Source organism: Squalius cephalus (genome assembly GCF_949319135.1).
Source record: "Squalius cephalus genome assembly, chromosome: 14".
Lineage (NCBI taxonomy): Eukaryota > Metazoa > Chordata > Actinopteri > Cypriniformes > Leuciscidae > Squalius > Squalius cephalus.
This window is the reverse complement of record NC_137135.1, coordinates 31319399-31342155: the sequence shown is the minus strand read 5'-3', so window position 1 is coordinate 31342155 and position 22757 is coordinate 31319399. Positions and strand designations below refer to the sequence as shown.

The following is a 22757-nucleotide window of genomic DNA, read 5'->3' as shown; positions in this document are numbered from 1 at the left end:
ATATTCTTTTTTATGCAAAATCACACAAATAATACTTCATTTTAATATTTACTCTCTTTGCTTGAGACTTTCCTCACTTTCACTTTGCTCGCAATTGTTAATCATGTCTAACTTATTCAATTTCTTAAGTTTTTGTTATGGAAAGAGTACTGATTGTAGTTCTTGAAACTGATCAGTAAAATGTTTCCATTCTCAAATATTTTGATTGATCTGTAACAAAAATATAGTCATTATACATTAAAAGCATTTATTTATTTAACCAGGAAGGTCCCATTGAGATACAATAGATCTTCTACTCGGTCAAATACTTTCTTTTCATGAAAACAAGTTAAATAACAGATGAACCTGTGGACTTTTAGGCAATTACTGTGATATCTCCACCTCAAACAATCACTTAAATGATATTCAGAGATTTTATTAGGTGTAATAATGTATTATTGTGATATTTAGCCTACTACAAAATATATTCTCAGTATATAGACTGAGGGTTTTCCCATGAATCAATACTCTCCATCTAAGCAGCTGATTGAGAAGACACATCCGTCAGGTTTTGCTTTGACACTGATGGATGAACTATCATGAGTTTAAATCAAAATCAACAGACTGATCTGACGCTCCTCTCATTGCTTTGCTGAGGAGCCGTGAAATGGAAAGAAGGAATAAGCTAAATATATATTGTTGACTTAATTTGAGGTCACATGAATGTATTTTACTAACAGCTGATTCAGTGAAGACACACAATCACATTTTGCACATGCAAACACATTATGAAAACCCTCCATGGTCAAAGGTTTTCATTAGTTTAATCTTCCTTCCTTGTTGGCCCACTCAGGAATACATACACCAGATCTGTGGTTCACTTCTTCTTTCCTCATTTACATGTAACTTCTCGAAGGTGGTTCTAAAGAAGTCTCATCTACTTCCTCAATATAATATCGTAAGATAGTTCATTTCTTCAGTGGTGCAGTGTGACGACCGGTTGGTTAATGACAGAGAACAAAGGTGAGGTCACGAGGAAAAGTCCCTCATCGTGACTCAGAGACAGACAGACGGCAAACAGACAGAAGCTGATGATTTCAGACATGCCAGTAAGACTGTAAAAGCTCTTCCTAGATCAGCAAATCAGACAGACTTTAGTCACACATCTATTTTCATTTGGAATGAATGAAATCAAACTCAGAATCAAACTGATTTGCCATGAAAAATAAACTCATTTTAAAGTTTTACATTTAGCAAATGCAGTTTTAAAAAGCAGGTAAATTGAATGTAGTTTGCATTTATTAAATCAAATTTTAAATCTTAGAAATATTTCGATTTTAAAGAGGGATTGCACGAGTGTAGAAATATTTTATGGGTCATGAGGAGCATTTCGCTCTTAAAGGGATAGTTCACTCAAAAATGAAAATTTTGTAATCATTTACTCACCCCCAAGTTGTTCCAAACCTGTATGACTTTCTTTCTTCTGAACACAAAAAAATATATTTTGAAGAATGTTGGTAACCAAAGAGTTAATGGGCCCTATTGACTTCCATGAAAAAAATACTATAGAAGTCAATGGGGCCCATCAATTGTTTGGTTACCGCCATTTTTCGAAATATCTTCTTTTGTGTTCAGCAGACGAAATAAATTCATACAGTTTTGGAACCACTTGTTAATGATGACAGATTTTTTTGTGAACTATCCCTTTAAGAGTGCTTGTTTGACAGGCTACAGAACTGGATTTTACTGGCTGCATTGTTTGTCTCTCTGGTCATGTGAGTCTCACCTGTGCATAATCTAATATCTCACACTGTCTGAATCACTTTCTTTTTTACAGAAGCCTACATCCTTCTTCTGTTCACCAGCATTTTGCATGTGTTATGTCAGAACAATTTGAGTCATCTGACACAATGATTCAAAGATATAAAGCCATTTCTGTGCATTTACAAGTCGCTAAGCTTTACTCTAAATGTCTTTGTTTCATCATTAGCATAATCATTTTTGTTTTGTTTCAGTGTGTAACTCCAAACATCAAAGTGTCTCAAACATTGCTATAATATACCCACAATTATTATGCTAAAATGAAAGTAGTTTAGACATGTTTATGGCCTTATGTCAATTGAGAAACTACATGTAAATGAATAATAATAAAAAGAAATTATAATATATATATATATATATATATATATATATATATATATATATATATATATATATATATATATAATTTTGTAATAAGATATAGTGATCAGTCACAGCATCTAAAAATATAAACATTACATAATATAAATACACAACATTTAATAAAAAATTATTTTTATGTATAATATAATACAATACAATATAATATAATATAATATAATATAATATAATATAATATAATATAATATAATATAATATAATATAATATAATACACTCTTTGTTGCAATCTATTGTTTCATGAAGAACCTTAAAGGGTTCTTAAGATTATTGAAATGTTCTTCACACTAAGAAAAAAATGGTTCTTTTAAGAACTGATCACTGAAATGTTCTTTAGGGATCACTGAAATGTTCTTTATATTATATATATAGCCTAAATATAATTGAATATACTATAAAACCTAATCTAAACGTATAAACGCAAGAAGCCGGTTAGGTTGCAATTGCATGTACTAAACTAAAGCAACCTCTCACGGGGTTTCGTCATGTCGCCCATCCCACAAACCTCAGCTGATGCAACAACAACAGCGCTCAGTATAAATACAGACTGCGGGTCAGAGCCACACATTTCAACCTCTCGCATTCATGGAAGGAACAAAGAAACACTCATTTGACGAGTTGGGCGAGCTCTCGGGGAAACACTCGGAGGAAATCACGTTAAAATGGTCTATACCCAAGCTCTCGTGCTCGGTAACGGGATGACCGTCAGAAACGAGCAGGAAAGCCCAGAGGACCTGAGCTTCCCACAGTGCTTCAGATCCGACAGACACAAGCTCAAACACGGCGGCAGACTCATGAAAGCACACAGCTTATCAAGTAAGAATCTCATCCTTCTATTGCGCTCCTCATTTGGATAAAAGCGTCTGCTAAATGATTAAATGTAAAACGATCTATTGTGGGGGAGAGCGGGGCATGTTGTCACAGACGCTTCGTCTCCGTTTTGGTTTCCTAGTTGGCTTTAGATAGTCATAGTCTAGTTTAAAAATGTTAAATTAGGATCTTTTTTGAATGATAAACGGTTGAGGCAAGTTGTCTCGTGTTTTATATATGTTTATATTTAATTTATTTTTATATTTTTAAAATTATTACAATATATTGGCCTCAAATTAGTGTAATATTTTACAACATTCTATATTGATTATATTAAAACCTAATATTTACGTAATATATTAATTATATTGTATTGTATAAATCTACAGAAAAGTAGATTGTAATGTAGGCTATATCATTGTGATTTTCTTTGTGTACAAAAAAGCTTTATTTTTAGTTTGAATGGCATAATTCACATCAACCAACTTGCCCCAACCTGACTTTCATTATCAGTTGACATTTTTGTTACCCTGTCCATTTTTTTGTTATTTTACTATACAATGAACAGAATATTCACATTGACAACTTATATAGCCTGTAGTGCACCAACAAAATGTATAAAAATGTATCTTAACGTTCAAAAGCTTTCCTGTATCAAGACTTTAAGAATTGTCTGCCCTAAGATTTCTCATTAAGGTCAATTTGAAAGAACGTGATTATTTTATTGATGACACCATGGATGTACATTGTTCCAGTTTTCCAAACTTGCAACATATTAATTCTGCTGAAGTCCAACAGCTTAGATCATCAGATGACACTGTACAGACTGACGGTGTTAGTTTCCTGATCCTAATCTAATGAGCCATTGGTCACTCTCAAACCGCTGAGGCGTAAAGTTTCTGTCTGATCAGCTGAGCCTGACACATTCTTCCCATTTACTCATTCACAGGTCTGGGATCTGAGTGCAGTTTGGAAGAGGAGGAAAGAGAAGACTTGTGTCTTCACCTCGACCTGTCCAAACGCATAGAGAAGTGCCTCTATGACGCTAAAGGAGCGAGTCTGCGCTGTCAGGAGCTGCGTCTGCCCAGGCACATGACCACACGCGTGGCCGGAGACATCCTGCGCTCATCCACGGATGAGCCGTGTGGGATACGGGGCGCACTGATCCACATGTTCATGGAAAGCAAGGGCACACTACTGAAGCTGGGCACCGTCATTCCCGATCAGAGTCTCACGCCGACCTTCGAGGTGTCAGTGGTCCTGCAGCCTGACCTGGGCGGATGGCCTCCGCTGAAGATCCTGTTCGGGACCGGGAAGATCTTGAGCCTCCGACGGGAATACCGGCTGATCAAACGGAAGCTCTACTCATCCGCCACTCCTACTGTACTTCAGTTTTATTAGACTTGTGGTATTAAGAGTAAAATAAGGAGAAGGCAATGCCTGAGGTATATAGAGGACGAGGGCAACTTTAGGAACTGTTCATTTTGCACATTATTTCTCACTGTTACATCAGTATATTTCAGAGTTTACAGAATGATGTTTAAAACTTAAAGAAGCTGACATTTCTAGCAGCTATGCTGTCATAATATTGCATTATATGATGCTTAAAAGATCATTAATATACATACAAATAAATAAAAACATGAAACCCAATACACTAACGTTCAAAAGTGTGCGGTCGGAAAGATTTTTAAAATGTTATGAAAGAAGTGTTGAATGTATAAAAATCGTACTGACTTCAAACTTTTGAACAATCATGTATAATCTGGGATTATATAATGTTGTAAAAGCTCATCAACGAATAACAAACACTACTTTGTAACTAGTTGTATTATTTGTCAGGTGACTGCGCATGTGTGATACGATCAGTGGCATGTTTGTATGACTGTGACTGCAGATTCTTCACTACTGTTACCGATGTTCAGGGAAATATATGTTGAAGCCATTAATAGTTATCGATTATTTTATTTTTTTTGTGTGTGTGTGACTTTGAAACGAACGGGACAAGCTGGTATTGTCTCCCAGTGAAGCGTTTGTAACAGTATTCTTGTTTGAAAGCACAAGTGGAATAAATTATTCTTAAAATAACCCCATGAACATCTTGTTTATTTGCAGACTCTCATGTTTTATTAAAACATTTCACGACACTATACAAAAACACTGTACACGAAGGCTCTGTACAAAACTATATGTTCTTTCTAAACATACAGATGTCAAATTAAGTCTCACTTATTTAAGAACGAAGCTAGTACAGTAGGCCTTTAAACTGTAAACCAAAGCATCAATGATCTTGACTAGGGAAAAATCAAGTTTAAAGAAACCGAGGATCCTTCTTCATTCCTATAGAAGAAAAAATAATAATTTTATTGCTCTTTCCTCAGCGTTTTACATCATCCCAAAGTGATAAGGCGATAGCAATCTTTGTCTTGAACAATGGCTTGTCTCTAGAAAGTGACATTCTGCTTTCTAACCATCTAGTGGTCATGATGGTGGTACATTCAACTGAAGAGACCAGTGATGACGGCTCACTTTTTGTGACAATCGAGCAAAAAACTTTTAACCAACTCCTCTAACTTCAAATAAACATGGTCAGTTTGCCCTGTCCCATGAGTCTACCATCAGAGCACACTGGACCAGTTCTTCAGGTCTAGGACTGAAGGTGAAAGGAGGGTCGAGCCCTTAAAAAGTCTCTTCTTTTCTTGTCCTTTATGTCCAGCTGTAATTAGACTGTGTTGAACTGCTGAATCAAACCACCCAGGCATTGAGTAACTAAACGTAGCCAGAACTTCTTAAAGAAACAGGGAAATAAAGCCTATTGAACTTCCGTGACAGCTGCAGTGAAACAACTCAGTTCACTTTTTCATCTTCATGTCGGCCTCAATGGCACTGCGGCGTCCTCTAGTGCCTCCGTCCTGGAAGAGTAGAGAAGCAGGAAAGATGTGAGCCAATGCCTGTCATCCACTGCCCTAACACACCAGACCCAAACTAACTAGCTATTACCTGAGAACAGGAAGTGTGTGTGTGTGTGTGTGTGTTACTAGAACATGAGATATTCATCTTAAAGAGACAGTGACTTCGGAAGTGCTGCAACACATAGTTAGGAAATTGCAGACTACAAGCTGAAACAACATAACAGCTAAACAACAGTAAAACAGCATAAAAAAAATGTTCATAGTAAAGAAAGAGTGAATGTGTTAATAGTCAAAAGTGAGTTGCTCACTGAAGAGTTGAAGTTTCTTGAAGAGAAATAAAAAAAAAAAGGAAAAAGCAATCCAAAACATTTGAAGGAAAAATGTGCATTATTTATTCATCCTCATGTTATTCCAAATCGGCACACAAACACACACACATATTTTTTAATGCTTACCGAGGCTGCAATTATTTGATCAAAGATACAGTGAAAACAGAAATGTTTCACAATATTAATAGCTGTTTTCAATTGTAATATATTTATAAATGTAATTTATTCCTGTGATGTCAAAGCTGAATTGGAACCAACATTAGGGTGAATAAATAATGACAATACTCATTTTTAAAGGGGTCATGAACTGGATTGTTTTATTATTTTATAATGTTGCCTGGGGTGCCCTTATAATGTTAGTATGATTTTTACATAAAAAATTGTCATAATTTATAAATAAAAGCCATTTTTCCAAGCCTGATTTCTGCCTCAGATTTGAACGCTCTGTTTTAAGGGGCGTGTCTGCTGTGAGACTGCAGTGCAAACGCCCACTGCTGTGATAGGCTGACATGCTTGCAATGAAATAGCTAGTATTACAGGAACTCTCTCGAAAACTTGTACTACGTTTTTACTAATACAGCTATCGAGATTAACAAATCGTGAAAAGTATCGTTTAAAGCATTATATTTAAATCTATTCCATCACATGAAAGGTTGCAGCATGATGAGCACTGACTGAGCAGATGACAGACAGTCTGTTGATCGCGTGAATAAAGATCTTATCATTGCAACGCAATTTTTGCACTCTCACAAATGCTTACACCAAATCACAATGCAAACACGATGTGAGTACACAGTAAGAGCTTCGTTGTGTAGTGTAACAGTGTCATTATTTCATCACGAGTTTGGTAAGTGTCCAGATAAGCTCTCGCGGCTCGCGCTGTGCTGTTTGATTGACAGCTTGGGCGAAAGGGATCGTTCTTTGATCGCTTTCTGTAGGCTATATAATTTAATAACAGTTTAAAAAAAGATTATTTTCATAATACTACGAGAAATTATGTGAAGTTGATCGTTTAGTCGCTGATGCATAAACAGTATTGAACGATTTTAAGAGAAATATCTGAACTTGAATAATTACACAGAAATCACTGATCGCAGATCAGGCATTAGAATACACATGGTTACTTACATGTTGCTGGCAGATCCGTCGGGAAATTGTGATTGACTGATTTAATAAAGTTTAACCATGCTGGAATCCGAAGGAAGCTTATGCAGACTGTCTTCTTCCACAAACAGGCACTGCACAATATTTAGTAAACAGCATGTTTATTGCTTGGAAGTAGCTCGATCCGGTAGCAATTATCATGTCGTCCTATGTTATTTAGCATGTTTGGGCGAATCGGTGGGCGGGGCTAAACAGGCCGTGTTGAAGTAGGCGTTTATCTTCTTTTGTGGAGGCGGTGTTTTATCCTCTTTGACGTCATTGTTCCCCACTTTGAAAAACGAGTCGTTTGCTGAGCCTGATGTCTATAAAAGCTTTTATTGGACTAACAAGGTAGTTTTCAGTTCTGAAACTTACAGGATATTATTATAGTATGATGATCTCTTATATGTCAAAAGCTCAAGGAAAATTTGATTTCTCAGTTCATCACCCCTTTAATGGATTATTTGGCTGAATATATCATGGAGCTCACAACCCTTTTCAGCATACAAACCTGGACGAGTTCATAACAGGGAGCAAATGCTGCTCAATCATGAAGCGAGCGATCAGATCTAACCAATCAGAGAACAGAGTCAGAGTATGAAATGTGTGTGTGTGTGTGTGTGTGTTTGGTTAGAGGGAACGGGAAATATCTTGTGATCTTCGGCCTGGATACTTACAAAGAGAGAGAGAAGGAAAGCAGGAGAGGCCATGGAGAGGCTGTCCTGTAGAAGGACAAACAGCACAGTGAGAAAAAGAGAGTTCACTATTTAAAACCTACCGTAGAAACAGACAGAGAGACAGACAGACATGTACAACAGAGCAAAAGCAGGTGTTATGGGAGCATACAGCAGGTATACTAATCTAAATCCCTGATCATGAGACGGAAAACATCAGAGATGTGCAAAGGGACCAGAATGACCAGACGTTTTACGAGTCCCGTATCTTGAGGGAATTCTATTCAGGATGTAATTAGTTTTAGCAGTAAAGAAAGAGGTGTAATTTTGATCATTCTGAAGTTCAGTATGGAGAACCGCAAGGCTCAGTACTAGGACCGTTGCTTTTCATCCTCTACATGCTACCCTTGGGAGATATCATTAGGAAGCATGGCATTAGTTTTCACTTATACGCTGATGATACTCGGCTTCATATTTCTTCATGCCCTGACAAAACATACCAATTCCCAAAATAAACAGTGTGATGCAGCCTGAATCATAATCACACTGTGTTTGTTCGTTTGAAACTAATCTGTATTATATAAAGCACTATATAAATAAAGGTGACTTGACTTTTAATCTTAGTTTGATTGTGATTAATAAACATGCGTATGCTGATACTACAGTGATTCAATCTAGCCTTAAATGACAAGTGTATGGGAAATCATCTGTTGCTTTCCTTTCATAATATGAAGAGATAAGTTGAACACATCTGTCATGCATGAGCAAAATGATTGACATTAGTTTTAAGTAGAAATAGATGCTCTTATGTTATTGTTCTAACATTTTTGATTTAATCGCTTATAACAACAAACCTACTCATGATATTAATTATTCATTTTTATTTATGCAGTTTTCTGCTTTATAGCCGATTCGACTTTGGTTCATGATTAATTCATTTAGCAACACCGATGCCACTCACTGAACTGAACTGAATCAACATTGAACTGAATTGAGCTGAATAATGATTGCTTTACAGTAGTCTCATTTTTGATGAAGTTTGCATCATTGATATTTTTTTTCTGTTGATTACTGTGAAGCTGCTTTGAAACAATCTGTATTGTATAAAGTGCTTTATAAATAAAGGTGATTTAGCAGACTCACTTTTGGGAATCTGATAAATCTTTCACATTGCCAGTCATCTTAAAAACATCTTATGATGAATTCAGGTCAACAAAACCGAATCCACGAATCCAGTTTTCTGATGGATTTTGTTTTCAGATGGTTGTGAATTCAAGCAAAAAGACTTTCACACTGGTTTTGAACTAGAGTCTCTTGCATATAAAACACGTTGAAAAACGGAGCAGTTTTCTATCATGGTCATCTGGTCACCCTGGAAAGCTTCTTTACATACAAGGCACACACAGATGAGAAAGAAAAGGAGGATTAAATGAAATAAAGATGGAAAAAGGAGAATCCAAAACTGGAGATACTAAAGGGAGGATCTGTGGGGTTGATGAGTAACAGAGTTGTGTCTATGTGTGTGTTAGCCGGATGAAGACATGAGGTGTTCATGTAAGTGAGAGTGTGTTGTAACTGTTTCCATGACGACCGCAGCACTCCAACATAAACTCAAAAAGATGGTGATGAAATGAGCGTCCAGTCATTTGAATGATCTTGATCACACAACTCAGTGTGAAAGCATCACTGAACAAACCATGCAAAAAACAAAAAAAAAACAAAACAACTTTCACTTAACTTTGGTCTGGTGTGTTAAAAAATAAAAATGGCACACAGATTCAACAACAGATGACACCAAAAGACTGTTTAACCCAACCCTTACACCTCATACACAAATAAATTGTTTACAATAATCAAGTTGTATTTACAATACAAGTTCATAATCACACAAGATGATATACACTATCGTTCCAAAGTTTGGGGTCAGTAAGATTTTTCAAAATGAATTAACACGTATTCAGCAAAAGTAAAGACATTTATAACAAAGTTACAAAAGATTTCTATCCAAATAAATTAACTTTATATTCATCAAAGAATACAATCTACAAAAATATTAAGTGGCGCAACAGTTTTCAACATTGATAATAATGAGAAATGTTTCTTGAGCAGCAAATCATCATATTAGAATGATTTCTGAAGGGTCATGTGACACTTATGAAGACTGGAATTGCATCGCAGGAATAAATTACATTTTAAAATATATTACAATAGAAAACAGTTATTTTAAATAGTAATGATATTACAGTTTTACTGTATTTCTGATGAAAAAAAATGCAACCTCGTTCTTTCAAAAACATTTTAAATTTTTTTGATTATTCCAAACTTTTGACCGGTAGTGTATATACAGACAGACAGACGGACGGATAGATAGAACCATAGATTCAGTCTTTTACAGAACAACAAGAGCCACAAATCCAGTGCCGTGAGGAAACCTGGAAGAGAACCTTGGATGCACGTGGAGTATTTGTGCAGAAGTCTCATTATGGGTTAGTAGTGCAGTAGTCATTGCCCTTGATTCTCACCTGTGAGTGTGTTTGTGTGTGTACATCACTGACCTTCTCATTAGTTTCTTGTTTGGAGTTGTTCCTTTTCCTTCTGGCAGGTGGTTCTGGCTCTAAATGAGGGTCTTTGTGTGCAGGACTCAGGGTCTACATACGAGACTGTGTGTTAGTGCAAGTAACGCTAACCTTACTGTCAGGGACTTCAGCAGTTCACTTGTGTGTGTGAGTGAGGGTAAGGGACAAATAAATCCTTTCCTATAAGAAAGTGTTTCATCTATGTGGAGTGTGTGGAAACTAAATTGCTTCTGAATCAATCTCACGAAAACATATCCGGCCAGATTTTAGTCCGAAATCAACGGTCAAGTGCATTCAGAAAGTATTCAGACTCCTTTTTTTCACATTTCAGTTTTTTCTTATCACAGATCTGGTTCTTATATTGTCATAATATGTGGTAATGTAAAGCATGTAACAAAATAAATTGAAGGTGTCTAAATTTATGAATGCATTTGACAAAGGGACTAAAAAAAAGTCTGTGACATTTTCATGACAATTAAAAATCTGGTTCTAATTTCATTCTTCTCGTTTTGGGGTAAAATATAACCTGAACAAGTTTTTGACAGGTTTTGTGAGATCCACCATCCAAGTTTATACAGAAAGTATTTGGACAGTGACACTTTTTCCTGCATTTCAGCATTTTTGGATTTTAAATAAAACTTAGCTCAGGGACAAAGTGCTGAAACGACAATTTGAGCGCAGCCATCCCATTAAGAGCCAGAAAATCAATTTGTGCAGATTACCTGTGAGTATTACAACAACGTCATATGCAGTTCATGGCCGCAAATCCATTCTGAGTGTACTGACGGCCATTAAGTCTGCAGCCTAAAGACATCATGAGTTATATTTTCTGATGATGCTTCAGTTTGTGCTTTCTCATTCTTTCTCAGCTTGGACTGAAATCAGGTCAAGTTGCAGGAACCGTATGTTTGGTGGCATTGTCAACCGATAGTTGGAGGCAAAAGGTTTTATCCAAGTAAAAATTGTGTTTTCAGGACACACTTGAATTCATGCTGCTTCACCAGATACAGAAATAAGAGCCAACCCCACAGCATCATCCTCCCAGATAAAGCTCCATGCTGTGGCGCACAGGAAGCTGATTTTCACTTTCCTTTCTTTGACTCTCGATCTTCCTAAACCGTTTCACTGTCCACAACACTTCACTTCAGATGTCCACAGACTCTTTGATGTACTTTGATGTCCTGTCCTTGAGGCGTTTGAAGCTTCTAGCCTTGCTCTCTAAAAAAAAACCCAGTCTTGGATCTTGATTTGTTCTAGAGATGCAATTTTCCTTCATAACTGCACATGCTTTTCACTCAACAGTCTAGTGTTATTGTTGACTAAAACTAAAATTATTAAAAATAACTTTCAAGAATTGAAAGATTAGATACAGTATTTATTAAATAAAAACTGAAAATTTCTAAATAAAAGCAAATTTAAATAACTATATTGTATATAAATAATACTAAAATAACAGTCTTAAAGACATTCTAATGATCTTCCTGCTTCTTTGAGCTCTCTTTTGTCTCACTGAATGATCTGCTCTAATTTTTTATATCATGAAATGACCAGCTATAGTGACACGGACCTGTTCCTTTTATGTTCTAATGCACCAACAACAAACTAAATAGGAAATGCATCAATATAAGTTTGTTAAGCCATTGAAAAACTATTAAATGTCACTGGCCAAATAATTAGCGCTGAAAGCATAGTGTGATTGATGGGTCTCCTTATGGTGCTCACTGTGTGTTTGTGTTGTTATTCCTCCAACCTTCTCCACAGTGTCTTGTTTCCACTCATGTTTGTGTGTGTGTGTGTGTCTATCCATGTGTGTCTCTAACCTTCTCATTGGGGTCTTGTTTGCGGTTGGCTTCCCTTCCACGCAGGCTCTTGGTGCTGATGCCTGATTCTGATGTTTGCATGATCAGCTGAGTAGCCAAGAACTGCTGTATCTGTTCCAGAACATCCCTCTGCATCTCCAGGGCCATGTGGTAGACGTCATGATCCGAGCTGTTATACATCACTGCGTTCTGGAACATCAGCATGATGTCACGCTGGAACTCCGCAGTTGTACGGATCTGCCCAGACTCAATGTTCTTCTTGATGGCTGACAGGTCCATTGGTCTGAGGAGGTGGAGAAATCAGGAAATACAGAGATATTATTAGAAAATTAAAATTATATTATTATATAGAGCCAATAGAAAAACTCCTTAATTAGGGCCCTATGAAATGCATTTTATTTTTTTCAAAAATTTCTGTTTTATTTTTTCTAGAATCAACTTTTTTCCATTAAAATTTTTGCTGGATTCTATTATGAATCCATTTTTATAAAAAAAATGTCCTCAATTATGTTTTTAATTTTTCCCAATTTCCATGTTTTCCATTTGATTTTTTCTGAATTTTGTTTTAATGGTTTAATTCAATTTAAATAATCAAAAAGCATGTCTAATCAATTGAATTAATACAATTTTAACAATTTAATAATTGATTATTATTTATTTTAAATACTTTTGGATTCTATAAAACATTTTTGGGGGATTCCATGATGAAATCCCCCTAAATTCAGTTACATTTTTCCCAGTTTCCATGTTTTGCATTTTAATTTTTCTGGATTTTGTTTTAATGGTCTAATTAAATTTAAATAATCAAAAGCATGTCTAATCAATTGAATTCATAATATTTTAACAATTGAATAATTTATAAACATTACAATGATAGGGCTCTATGAAATGTTTGATTTTTTTTATAGAAATTCTGTGTTAATTCAGTTTTCAGGTTTATGATTTAGTTAATTCAGTTTTTTAAATTTATGATTTAATACAATTTATTATTGATATTCACAGACACTCATCCATATCACAATTTAATTAATTGTACAGACATACTTTCGCTTAATTCATCCAAATTTTGCCACATTCAGTGACATTCGGTATTATGCTATAAATTCCATTTTTATGACTGGATTTCGGAATTCCTTTCAAGTTTTCATAGGCCCTACTTACTCAAAAAAATGAGAGATTCTTATATTTAAAGCAGTCTAAGCTTGGTACCTGTGCACAATGCTGTGATAACCAGGGGCGATGTCATCAGACACAGGCTGCAGAAACACACTTGCATACCTGAAACACAAAACCATAAATGATACACACATACTACACAAACACATTTCTATCTAAAGGTCATTAGCTATCATAAAACAGCAACTGTGTTAAGTAAGAATTCCAAGCTCACCTGTGATTGGCTGCTGCCCGCCACACCAGCATGATGGCTTTCTTCCAGATCTTCTGAGCCTGCAAGGCCTCTTGATCTTCACTACACATTGAGCTGAGAGAGAGAGAGAGAGAACATTGTTAAAGGCAGGTGAAAGATAAAAAAGAAAGCAGTGTATGCTAACACACAAACATGCACTCAGACACTCACAACTGTGATGAGGCAGGGCTGCTGGCAGTGGAGTCTGCAGTAGTGTAGCGCTGGGAGTGACTGCCGTATCCATCCTCACTCTCACTGGCAGGAGGATCAACCTCCGAGAGATACGCACCCTCTCCGTCCACATCGCCACACTCTTTCATCTCCATCCCCTCATCCACATCCACCTCACTACCTCCATCCTCTTCTTTAACCTCCTACATCATGTGAAAGAGAACAAAAAAAAAAGTAGACGTAATGAATTATTAGAACAGTGTTTCACTGTTTTCTTTCAAAGCAGTTTCAAGAGTTGATGAAGTGTAAAAAAAACATTAAAATAAGTAAATATATAAAAAATCTAAATAAAACAATTACTAGAAAAAAAAGATTAAATAGATTATTTGTTTATCAGCATGTTATGTTACCATTAACTGACATGAGAGAACCATGAACATGCAAAGGTGTTGTTAAATTACAACAAAAAGGGTACGAGTGACAAAGAAGTTAGGGATTTGCTGTTTTAAAGGAGTAGTTCACTCAAAAATTAAAAATCTGTCATTATTTCCTCACCCTAATTCTTTAACTCACTTTCTTTCACGGATAACAGGAGATTTTTTTGCAAAATGGCCTATTTATCTCATTTCGACCAGGTTTGACTATATCTGAATGGGGCACAAATTCAATTGCGTAAAATATTTGAGAGTTGCAACCAAAGGTACAATTACCAGTGAATTATAACTTACATTTTGGTCTTTTACTCACATAAAACTATCAAATGACTTCATAAGACATGTTTTGTATAGACCACTTTTGGGGTGTGTTTTGTAATTTTTGAGGTCAACCGTGTCACATTAATCCATTAATCCGTGATTCTTGTTTGTCTGTCCCCAAATTTAAGACCTCTTGAAATGATAAGTAAGACTTTTCTTCTACCATTTAACATATACAAGACTTTTAATGGCCTTAAATTTGAAAAAAACTTGATGAGCATGAACTATTTTCTCATTTTGTGTTCAACAAAAAAATAAACAATCAATTTAAGCATCCTTCTTGAATAATAGTATTATATATATATATATATATATATATATATATATAAATAATCTTACTGATCCCAAACTTTTGAAACGGAACTGTATAAGAAAACAACATTTTCATTTTGTGCTGCTTTGCTGATACCTTCGTGTCCTTCGCCGAGGCTGAGCTGTCCTCTGAGTCTAGACAGGGCGTCACTGTCTCTGGCTGAACCCAGTCCTCCACCTCACACTTCACAGCTGGACTTGGGGATCTGATCTCCTGCTGCATTTCCTCCATCCCTCCTTCTCCCTCTCCTTCCCTCTCGATCTTAACCTCACAGTCCTGGCTCTGCCCTGCGTCAGGGGCGACGGGCGTCACAGCTTCTCCTGTCGCTCCATCGACCGCTTCGGTTTCTGTAGCCTCCTCTTCCAGAACCTCCATTTCTCCCTGCACATCAGCAGGGTCAGGGTCGCTCTGTGTGACCACTGGGGCGGCGCTCTGCTGGACGATGGGCTCCGGTTCATCTGCCTTAAAAGACTGTGACTCCCAGGGGCTGGTGAGGGGGTGTCCCCCGACCGCTGGATCCTCACAGAGGGAGAGAGCCGCCTCCACTGCGGCTGCGTCCAGAGCCTCCACAGGGTCGTCCACCTGAGACAGAGTCATTTGATTACTTTGTTTCAGATTTGGCAATAGAAAGAAAGAGCTTTTCAACTATTCTCTGTTTGAAGAGTTTTTAAAAAAAATGTTTTGAAGGAAACCATGAAAGCACTTGGTGGGGTTGGAGAGCTCTAGTAATTTGTTACATTTATAAGTTTAAATCCTAAACGTAACATTCCTAACCTTCATATATGTCACTTTTGCATTACTCATTACACATACTTTTAACACTCATTTACTGTTTTTGATTAAACATTATAAGAATTAGTAGTCACATTTTGTTTCTACACGTTCTGCATTTGCAGTTAACCATAAAGGAGATGGTCTGTTTTCTCTGGGAAAACCAGAGAAACCTTGACCTTGTTGGAGATTAATATTTTTTAAATAAAGTGGTAAATTATGTTGTTGTTTTTTTGCTGAAACAAAGCACTTACGTCACTTCATAAAATTTAGATTAAAACACTGGAGTCACATGGATTACTATATGATGTCTTTACTCGCTTTCTGGGGCTTGAAAGTGGTTGTTGCGTAGACTGTCAATGGAGGGACAGAAAGCTCTCAGATTTCATTAAAAATGAAGCGAAGATGAGCGAAAGTCTTACGGGTTTGGAATGACATGTGAGTGAGTAGTTAATGACATAACTTTCCTTTTAGGGTGAACTAACCATTTAATAATTAAAATAAATAAGTACTGGAATGGTCTCAATTATATTACTATTAACTTTCTTTCTTTCTTTTTTTTTTTTTTAATTGTCAGCTTGTTTATTACAACCATTTCTAGCAGTTAATAAGGACAGGGGATTTGCATTAAAACCACATGAAGTAGCAACCAATCACATCATCACAACTGTACACAGGTGGTTGTATATGTTTTTGTGAACCTGCATACCTTCTCCTCTATGATTGCAATGATGTCTCCAACAGTCTCCAGGTCCAGTTCGTGGGCCATGTATGACACCGACACCACTGTGTCCTCCTCCACCAGCTCTGTCTCTTTCCCCTCCACCTCCGCTGGCGTGGACGAACCTGCCATTACCGCCTCTGCTCCAGAACCTTCAGCGACAGCTGCGGCTCCTGCGCGTGCCAACAAACACACTCACTCTTACTATGCTTCATCTCTTTTATGGAGGGCTCTGAAGAAGAAGTGATTTGAAAAACCACATCAAGGTTTTTAAATGCTGAATTTGGACTTTGGGGACAGTAAAAATGTTTAAAAAAAAAAAAAAAAAAACCTTTTATTCAGCAAAGACATATTAAATGGATCAAGTGTGACAGTAAAGCCATTTATAATATTACAAAACATTTCTATTTCAAACAAATGCTGTTCTCTTGAACTTTTTATTCATCAAAAATCCTTTCTAAAGGATCATGTCTCACTAAAGACTGGAGTAATGATGCAAAAAAAAGCAGCTTTGCATCACAAGAATAAATTATATTTTATAATGCATTAAATAATAATAAAGAAGTTGTTTTAATATTTCACTTTTTATTGTAAACCTGGAATTCAAAAATAAATGTATAAAAATACTTCTGACGTTCTATATTAGACCTGCAGTTCTAGAACAACTCTGCAGTATTTCCTTTTATTCTAGAATATAATCAGAAAAGTCCAGCACTGTCTGAGTGAATTGTGATTGGATGAGGATGATAGCATGAACTAACACATCACATGACACAAACAGGAAACAGATTGCCAGAGCAAAAACAGACTGACTGTCCTACAGAGAGAGAGCTAAAGAGAGGAAATCACATCAGAGACCTGTTTTAGGCACAGAGAGGTGGCCCGGGGCTGGCGGGACCACTGTGGGGGACTTAGGGGGATCAGCACTGACAGGTTTCTGCGCTGGGGTGGAGCTCTCCAACAGACGAGATAATGTAGGAGCATCTGACACAGAGACACACACACATATAGCGCTACAAACACGCACACTAAAGCCAAAGCTACTTTCACAATACTCAAACTACACAGTAATAATGCAATACAACGGGCATGAAATCTAAAAGTTGCATACAGGACGCAGTCAAAATAACTTAAAATTCAGTTTGTTCACTGACACAGAAAATGTTAAACGTTGAAGAGGGACATTTAAAACGTACATTTAAAGCAAGCAGATAGAAGTGTGTTTTCGTGTTTACCTGCTGTGATGTCTTGATTAATAGGCAGAGCGGTTGCAGAGGTGTGAAGCTCGACATGAGATCCGTTACTCAAACCTGTGGCCACATCTCCTTCAACCACCTGCCCGACAAACCCACACACAGAACAATACGACAAACCATTCACAAAATCTACAGGCACATTCTCCACTTTTAATGTGAGTCAAGGTTTCATAGATTAGCTGTACGCAGAGTTAATATGAAAATATTAAAAATGTTATCAAACTATTAAAAACATTTTTGTATGACAAATATTATATGAAAAACTCTTGGCAAATAACTGAAATAAGCTTATGTTGAAGCACAAAAATAACTAACTGGAAATTAGTTATTAAACTCAAACTATAAAAATAAAAATAAAAAAGTATTTTTACAGAAGCATCATACAAATTATGAAAGCACAAAATTAAACTACAACTAAAATGAAAACTGAAATTAACAAAAATAGCTCATTAAAAATAATAAAAACTACAATGGTATATAAATAATACTAAAATAACACTGGTGGCAAGTGACAGTTTCCACTGTATTAAAAATGTATTTCATCATTAGCAAGATGGCCTTTTAATAAAACCTGGCTGTCTATGCAGAAGAAAAATGCAACGTCTCAAGGTGTGTTTTTAAAAGTTGTACTACTTTTAACTACACAGCATTTTAAAAAACATGCTGCTCATGTGCGAGACGCAGCAAAAGTACAAATCCAAATACAATGTAAAGCTGTTAAATGTTAATGTTTGCAGTTTAGTTAGTAATACATGGGCTGAAGAGGAAACTTTCCTTTGTGAACATTAGAGTATGTTGATTACCATGGAATCTTTCTTGAATTTATTTATAAGACAATATGATTCAGACATAAAAGTAGGGTTGAGAAATAGAAAATGGCCCTGGGACATGAAAGAAGCAAGCCTGTTTGCTGTGACATGCCTCTTAAATCTTAAATCCAAAGGCTTAAACTTTGAGTGCTTTACAGTACCCCTCTCTCACCAGTCTAGAGCTGGCAGCGATGAGGCTGCCCTTCTTCAGCAGTTCAGACAGCAGCGGGGAGGGAGGTGGTGTGGCTTTCGGAGCGAGGTGTTTCTTCTGTGGGGAGTCGTCCACTAGAGCGCCCAAACCTGGCTCTTTAGGCCCTGAACCCGTGACCTCTGACACAGGCATGAAGACGGTCACTCCTTGAGTCTAGACCAAAAAAAATCATGATTTTGACCCCTTTAAGTCAGATTCAAGTTAAAAGGTTAATAAAAAAGGAGCAGGAACTCACCATGGGAACGGCACAGGATTCCTCCGTCATTGGCTGCGATGTGTCTGGCTGAGAGACTTCCATGCTGGGAGAGCTAGCATCGGGTGGAGAACGTACCGTCACGCTGGGGACTCTCTTTGGAGTGTTTTTAGCTGCCTGACGAACTGGAGAGAAAGAGAAATAAAAATAATTCTGCAAAATAAACAATATTTCACTGGCAGCAATAAGCCAAAGTAATAACTTAACTTTCTTAGTATTAAAAATGTAATATATCTGCAATAAGCTCCATGTTGAACTAATATTATTTGAAAATACATTAGCAATATGTTGAACCGCTAAACTAATATAATTCAAAATAACTTTTTTGTGTGAAGGCATTAACTTTTAAAAGTGCTGAGTGAATGTAAATCTCACCCTGATAGGCCGCCTCAGTTGCCCTCTTCTTCTGCTCCGCCTCCTCCTCTTCCTGCTTCTTTTTTCTGACAAGCATGAAAACACACACAATCCCATTATCCCACACACAATGCACATATGTATTAAATTTTGATGCTTGAATTAGATTATGGGTAACAAAATGCTTTCTCTATGTGCTGTCAAATCGATTAATATCTAACGATCTAAAGTATATGTGTGTGAGTAAACGTGTATGTATATATATATATATATATATACAAAAACGTTCATATTAGATCTGATTAATCGCGATTAAAGCATTAAACCAACATAACTTCAAATCAACATTTCAAACAAAACAAAATCTAAACTTTGACAAAAAGTAGTCACTGACAATGTCCAAATAAATAAATAAATATGTATGTATAATATATAATATAATATATATATATATATAAATATATAATACCAAATTTTTTATCTTAATATATAGACATAAATTTTGCATAATTTAGAGGTGAATATTGTTTAATTCCATGAAAAACTCTCAAAATAGTATTGAAAAATATTGTTGAAATGAAATATAGTGCATTCATTTCATAAAAATAATCTTTATACAATCTCTGATAATTTCTGAACATCTCTGATATCGCTAACATAATATGACAATGTTTATTAAATTACATTTCAACAAGAGAAGACATTTCAGAAAATTAAAGGCTAATTCTTAGCATAAAGAGGATGAAATGACAGCACAAATGTGGAAACAGTGCAGAATTGTCTTACAGCTCTATCTCTGCCCACAGCTCCTCCAGTTTAGTGTCCATATGACCTGCCTGGATTAAATCCACCTCTTTCTTCAGTTTCCTGAAGGTACAGAATACATTTATCACATGTGAGTGTCAGATATAGACAGTGAGAGGGAGAAGGAGGAGGAGACGTACCTGTACTTCTCCTGTGTGTCTTTGATCAGCCTCTTGAGTTCCTCGATTCTTTCTGCCGTCAATCTCCGGACGATCACGTCCTCAATGGTCTCAACCACCTCTCCTTTCTCACCCCGCTTACGTCTGCAAGGAGAGCACATGCCAAACTTGCCAATGAACTTGTGAATGATGGGAATTAGATGGTTTTGGTTGCCAATGATACTGGCTAAAATAATAGTGTGAAGTCTAATTGCACAAAGTCTGTGAGAAGCCATAAAATCATTCTCCACGTATTTACCGCTTTCTATGCACAAATATAAAGTACATCTTCTTTGCTGATTATTCTTTTTCATTGTATACACAGACCAGATGGTTTGAGGACTTTAACTCTTGGGTTTTGCAAGAACAATGGCAAGATTTAGTAAAGATGTTCAGCGCAGATGTTTTGAGAAAGAGAGAGAGAATCACTTACTTTGGGGCCTCTGTGGTTTCCAGCAGCTCAGAATATTGGGAGGCACAATGCTGCAGAGGTCATATTGACATGTTAAAACATGATTCATTCAGCAGATCACTAATATGGATATAATCAATAATATGAATTACCTTCTGGGAGAACCAGTCAGGGGGTCGCCCAGACTCTGAGAAGGGCTTGATGGCTCTGCTTACAGACACCCTGACAAAAATATAACAGTGTATCGGACACATTCAACAGTAAAACATTATCCTCATCCTTCCCTCGGGTCATTTTGAGCTGAAACTCTTTGTTTGAGTGTTCATCAGAGGGGTCCAAGACCCTAGGTCTTTTGTCGCACTTGAACCACAAATACACAAATTTGAATGGATTCGAGGAGTTTAAAAAAAAAAGTAAATCCTTTCAATTTGATGTAAGGAATGCTTCAGTACACATAGAAAAACCTAAAAATGCTCAAACTTTACCAAAAGTATTTTATAATGTTTACATGTGTATCTGAATGCACACGGAAGAGAAATGACTTTAGCACCCAGCGGAACAGCTCATATAGAGCTACAAGGCCATCTAGTGGCTAAAGTCATGAAATATCATGACATCACATATCAAGCATCACTTTTTTTTTCCACAAGAGGTCCACAATAAGCTACATTGCTTATGTTAAAGGTATAATGGAGGATTTTTTACTTCCGGGTGGATCACCTATACTATTGGTCCTCCTAATTGTCAATCATTCTGGTAAATCAATCAAAAAGTGGAGAGGGCGGGTCTTATCTAAAATTCGGAAAGATCCTCCACTATACCTTTAAACTAATATATAAATATATATTGTTAAAACATGATCAATTAAGTTATAAATGATCATATACAATTTATCATTTGAAATTAGGAAAAATATCACTAATTTATTTTAAAGTAATTCTATTTCAGAAATATGCAAATGTGTAATTTAGTACAAATAACAGTCAATGAGATTATTTTGGGTGCCTCCCCAGATCCCCCGCTCAGTCCAGCTGTCACCTCCATGTCCCACAGAGGGGGATTAGCTCAGATGGTAGAGCGCTCGCTTAGCATGCGAGAGGTAGCGGGATCGATGCCCGCATCCTCCAATTTCTGTTTATTGCCTTGATCATAACAATTAACATAACTGTCACACTCATTTCTAAACGTAAAAGCCCCACGTTTGATTAAGGCTGATACAGGATAATGCTCTGAATTATTTAACACGCTTTAATTTTACAGTTCAATGATCATGTGTGTTAATTATTTATTCTTACCAGTTCTGATCTCCGCTTCTCATCACTGAGGAGGCGAGACAGAGTTTCTCCCGAATAGACCAGGGTTCAGTCGGACCCAGCGACAGCATCTTGTGTTCTACAGGGGCAGTTAGGGGTTCAAATGATGAGTTTTATTTCGCTGTAGTTCAATTTATAACAAAAGTGTAGGGGGAAATTTGTTTACAATAAGAAAGGCGAATCACTCATGTAGTGTGACCTTAGTGACTTATTTAAAACGACACGAACCATTTATTATTACATATAGAGAACGTAAAATAGTACATTTTGTTCAAAAATAGAGAGAAATGTGTGTTGAAAATGTAAACATAGATCGCCTTTGTTATCATGAAACCAATTAACGTTAGCGCAACCACTATATTGCTCACCTCGGCGTTATTAAGAGCTTTAGATGCTCTTCTCACATATGATCAAATACTTAATAATTCAATTTACAACGTGCTTTTGGTTTCAGACTGTAATGTTAATCTATTTATGAAATAAATTACACTTACTTCCCACCCCGCTCGACATTTTCGCCAATGCGAAACAGGCCGCGCGCTCGTTCTACTCACTTCCGCCGGTACTATTGTAGTGTAACACCCACATGAACCATCAGGTGTCCC

At 36.5% G+C, this 22757-nt stretch overlaps 2 protein-coding genes across 9 annotated transcripts; one reads left to right on the top strand and one right to left on the bottom strand.

Moving 5' to 3' along the window:
- Window positions 1-2714: 2714 nt before the first annotated feature.
- On the top strand, window positions 2715-5081 carry LOC307170760 (DNA damage-inducible transcript 4-like protein). The gene is made up of 2 exons (XM_079892022.1): window positions 2715-2995; window positions 3939-5081. The coding sequence occupies exons 1-2, from the start codon at window positions 2842-2844 to the stop codon at window positions 4388-4390; spliced, it is 606 nt and encodes a 201-aa protein (XP_079748148.1). The 5' UTR covers window positions 2715-2841; the 3' UTR covers window positions 4391-5081.
- A 413-nt stretch (window positions 5082-5494) lies between these two features.
- On the bottom strand, window positions 5495-22757 carry brd8b (bromodomain containing 8b). 8 transcript variants are annotated; one of them, XM_079892001.1, is made up of 20 exons: window positions 22647-22720; window positions 22135-22231; window positions 20992-21061; window positions 20861-20910; window positions 20410-20532; window positions 20252-20332; window positions 19487-19551; window positions 19094-19236; window positions 18820-19011; window positions 17818-17917; window positions 17441-17566; window positions 16571-16755; window positions 15187-15672; window positions 14023-14225; window positions 13834-13926; window positions 13653-13721; window positions 12444-12726; window positions 10603-10695; window positions 8051-8095; window positions 5495-5901 (listed from the first exon to the last, which is right to left on the bottom strand). In XM_079892001.1, the coding sequence occupies exons 1-20, from the start codon at window positions 22663-22665 to the stop codon at window positions 5842-5844; spliced, it is 2583 nt and encodes an 860-aa protein (XP_079748127.1). In that variant the 5' UTR covers window positions 22666-22720; the 3' UTR covers window positions 5495-5841. The 8 variants fall into 8 exon arrangements, with proteins under 8 accessions (XP_079748127.1, XP_079748129.1, XP_079748128.1 ...); XM_079892003.1 differs by lacking the exon at window positions 10603-10695 and having other exon boundaries at window positions 22647-22757; XM_079892002.1 differs by lacking the exon at window positions 8051-8095.

Excerpts from the sequence above, each read along its gene's own strand:
- LOC307170760 (XM_079892022.1), top strand. The coding sequence starts at position 2,842 with ATGGTCTATACCCAAGCTCTCGTGCTCGGTAACGGGATGACCGTCAGA. Across the intron at positions 2,996-3,938 it reads GAAAGCACACAGCTTATCAA|GTCTGGGATCTGAGTGCAGT; the intron begins GTAAGAATCTCA and ends ACTCATTCACAG.
- brd8b (XM_079892001.1), bottom strand. Across the intron at positions 21,062-22,134 it reads AGAAGCGGAGATCAGAACTG|GGTGTCTGTAAGCAGAGCCA; the intron begins GTAAGAATAAAT and ends TATTTTTGTCAG. Across the intron at positions 12,727-13,652 it reads TATCACAGCATTGTGCACAG|ACCAATGGACCTGTCAGCCA; the intron begins GTACCAAGCTTA and ends CCACCTCCTCAG.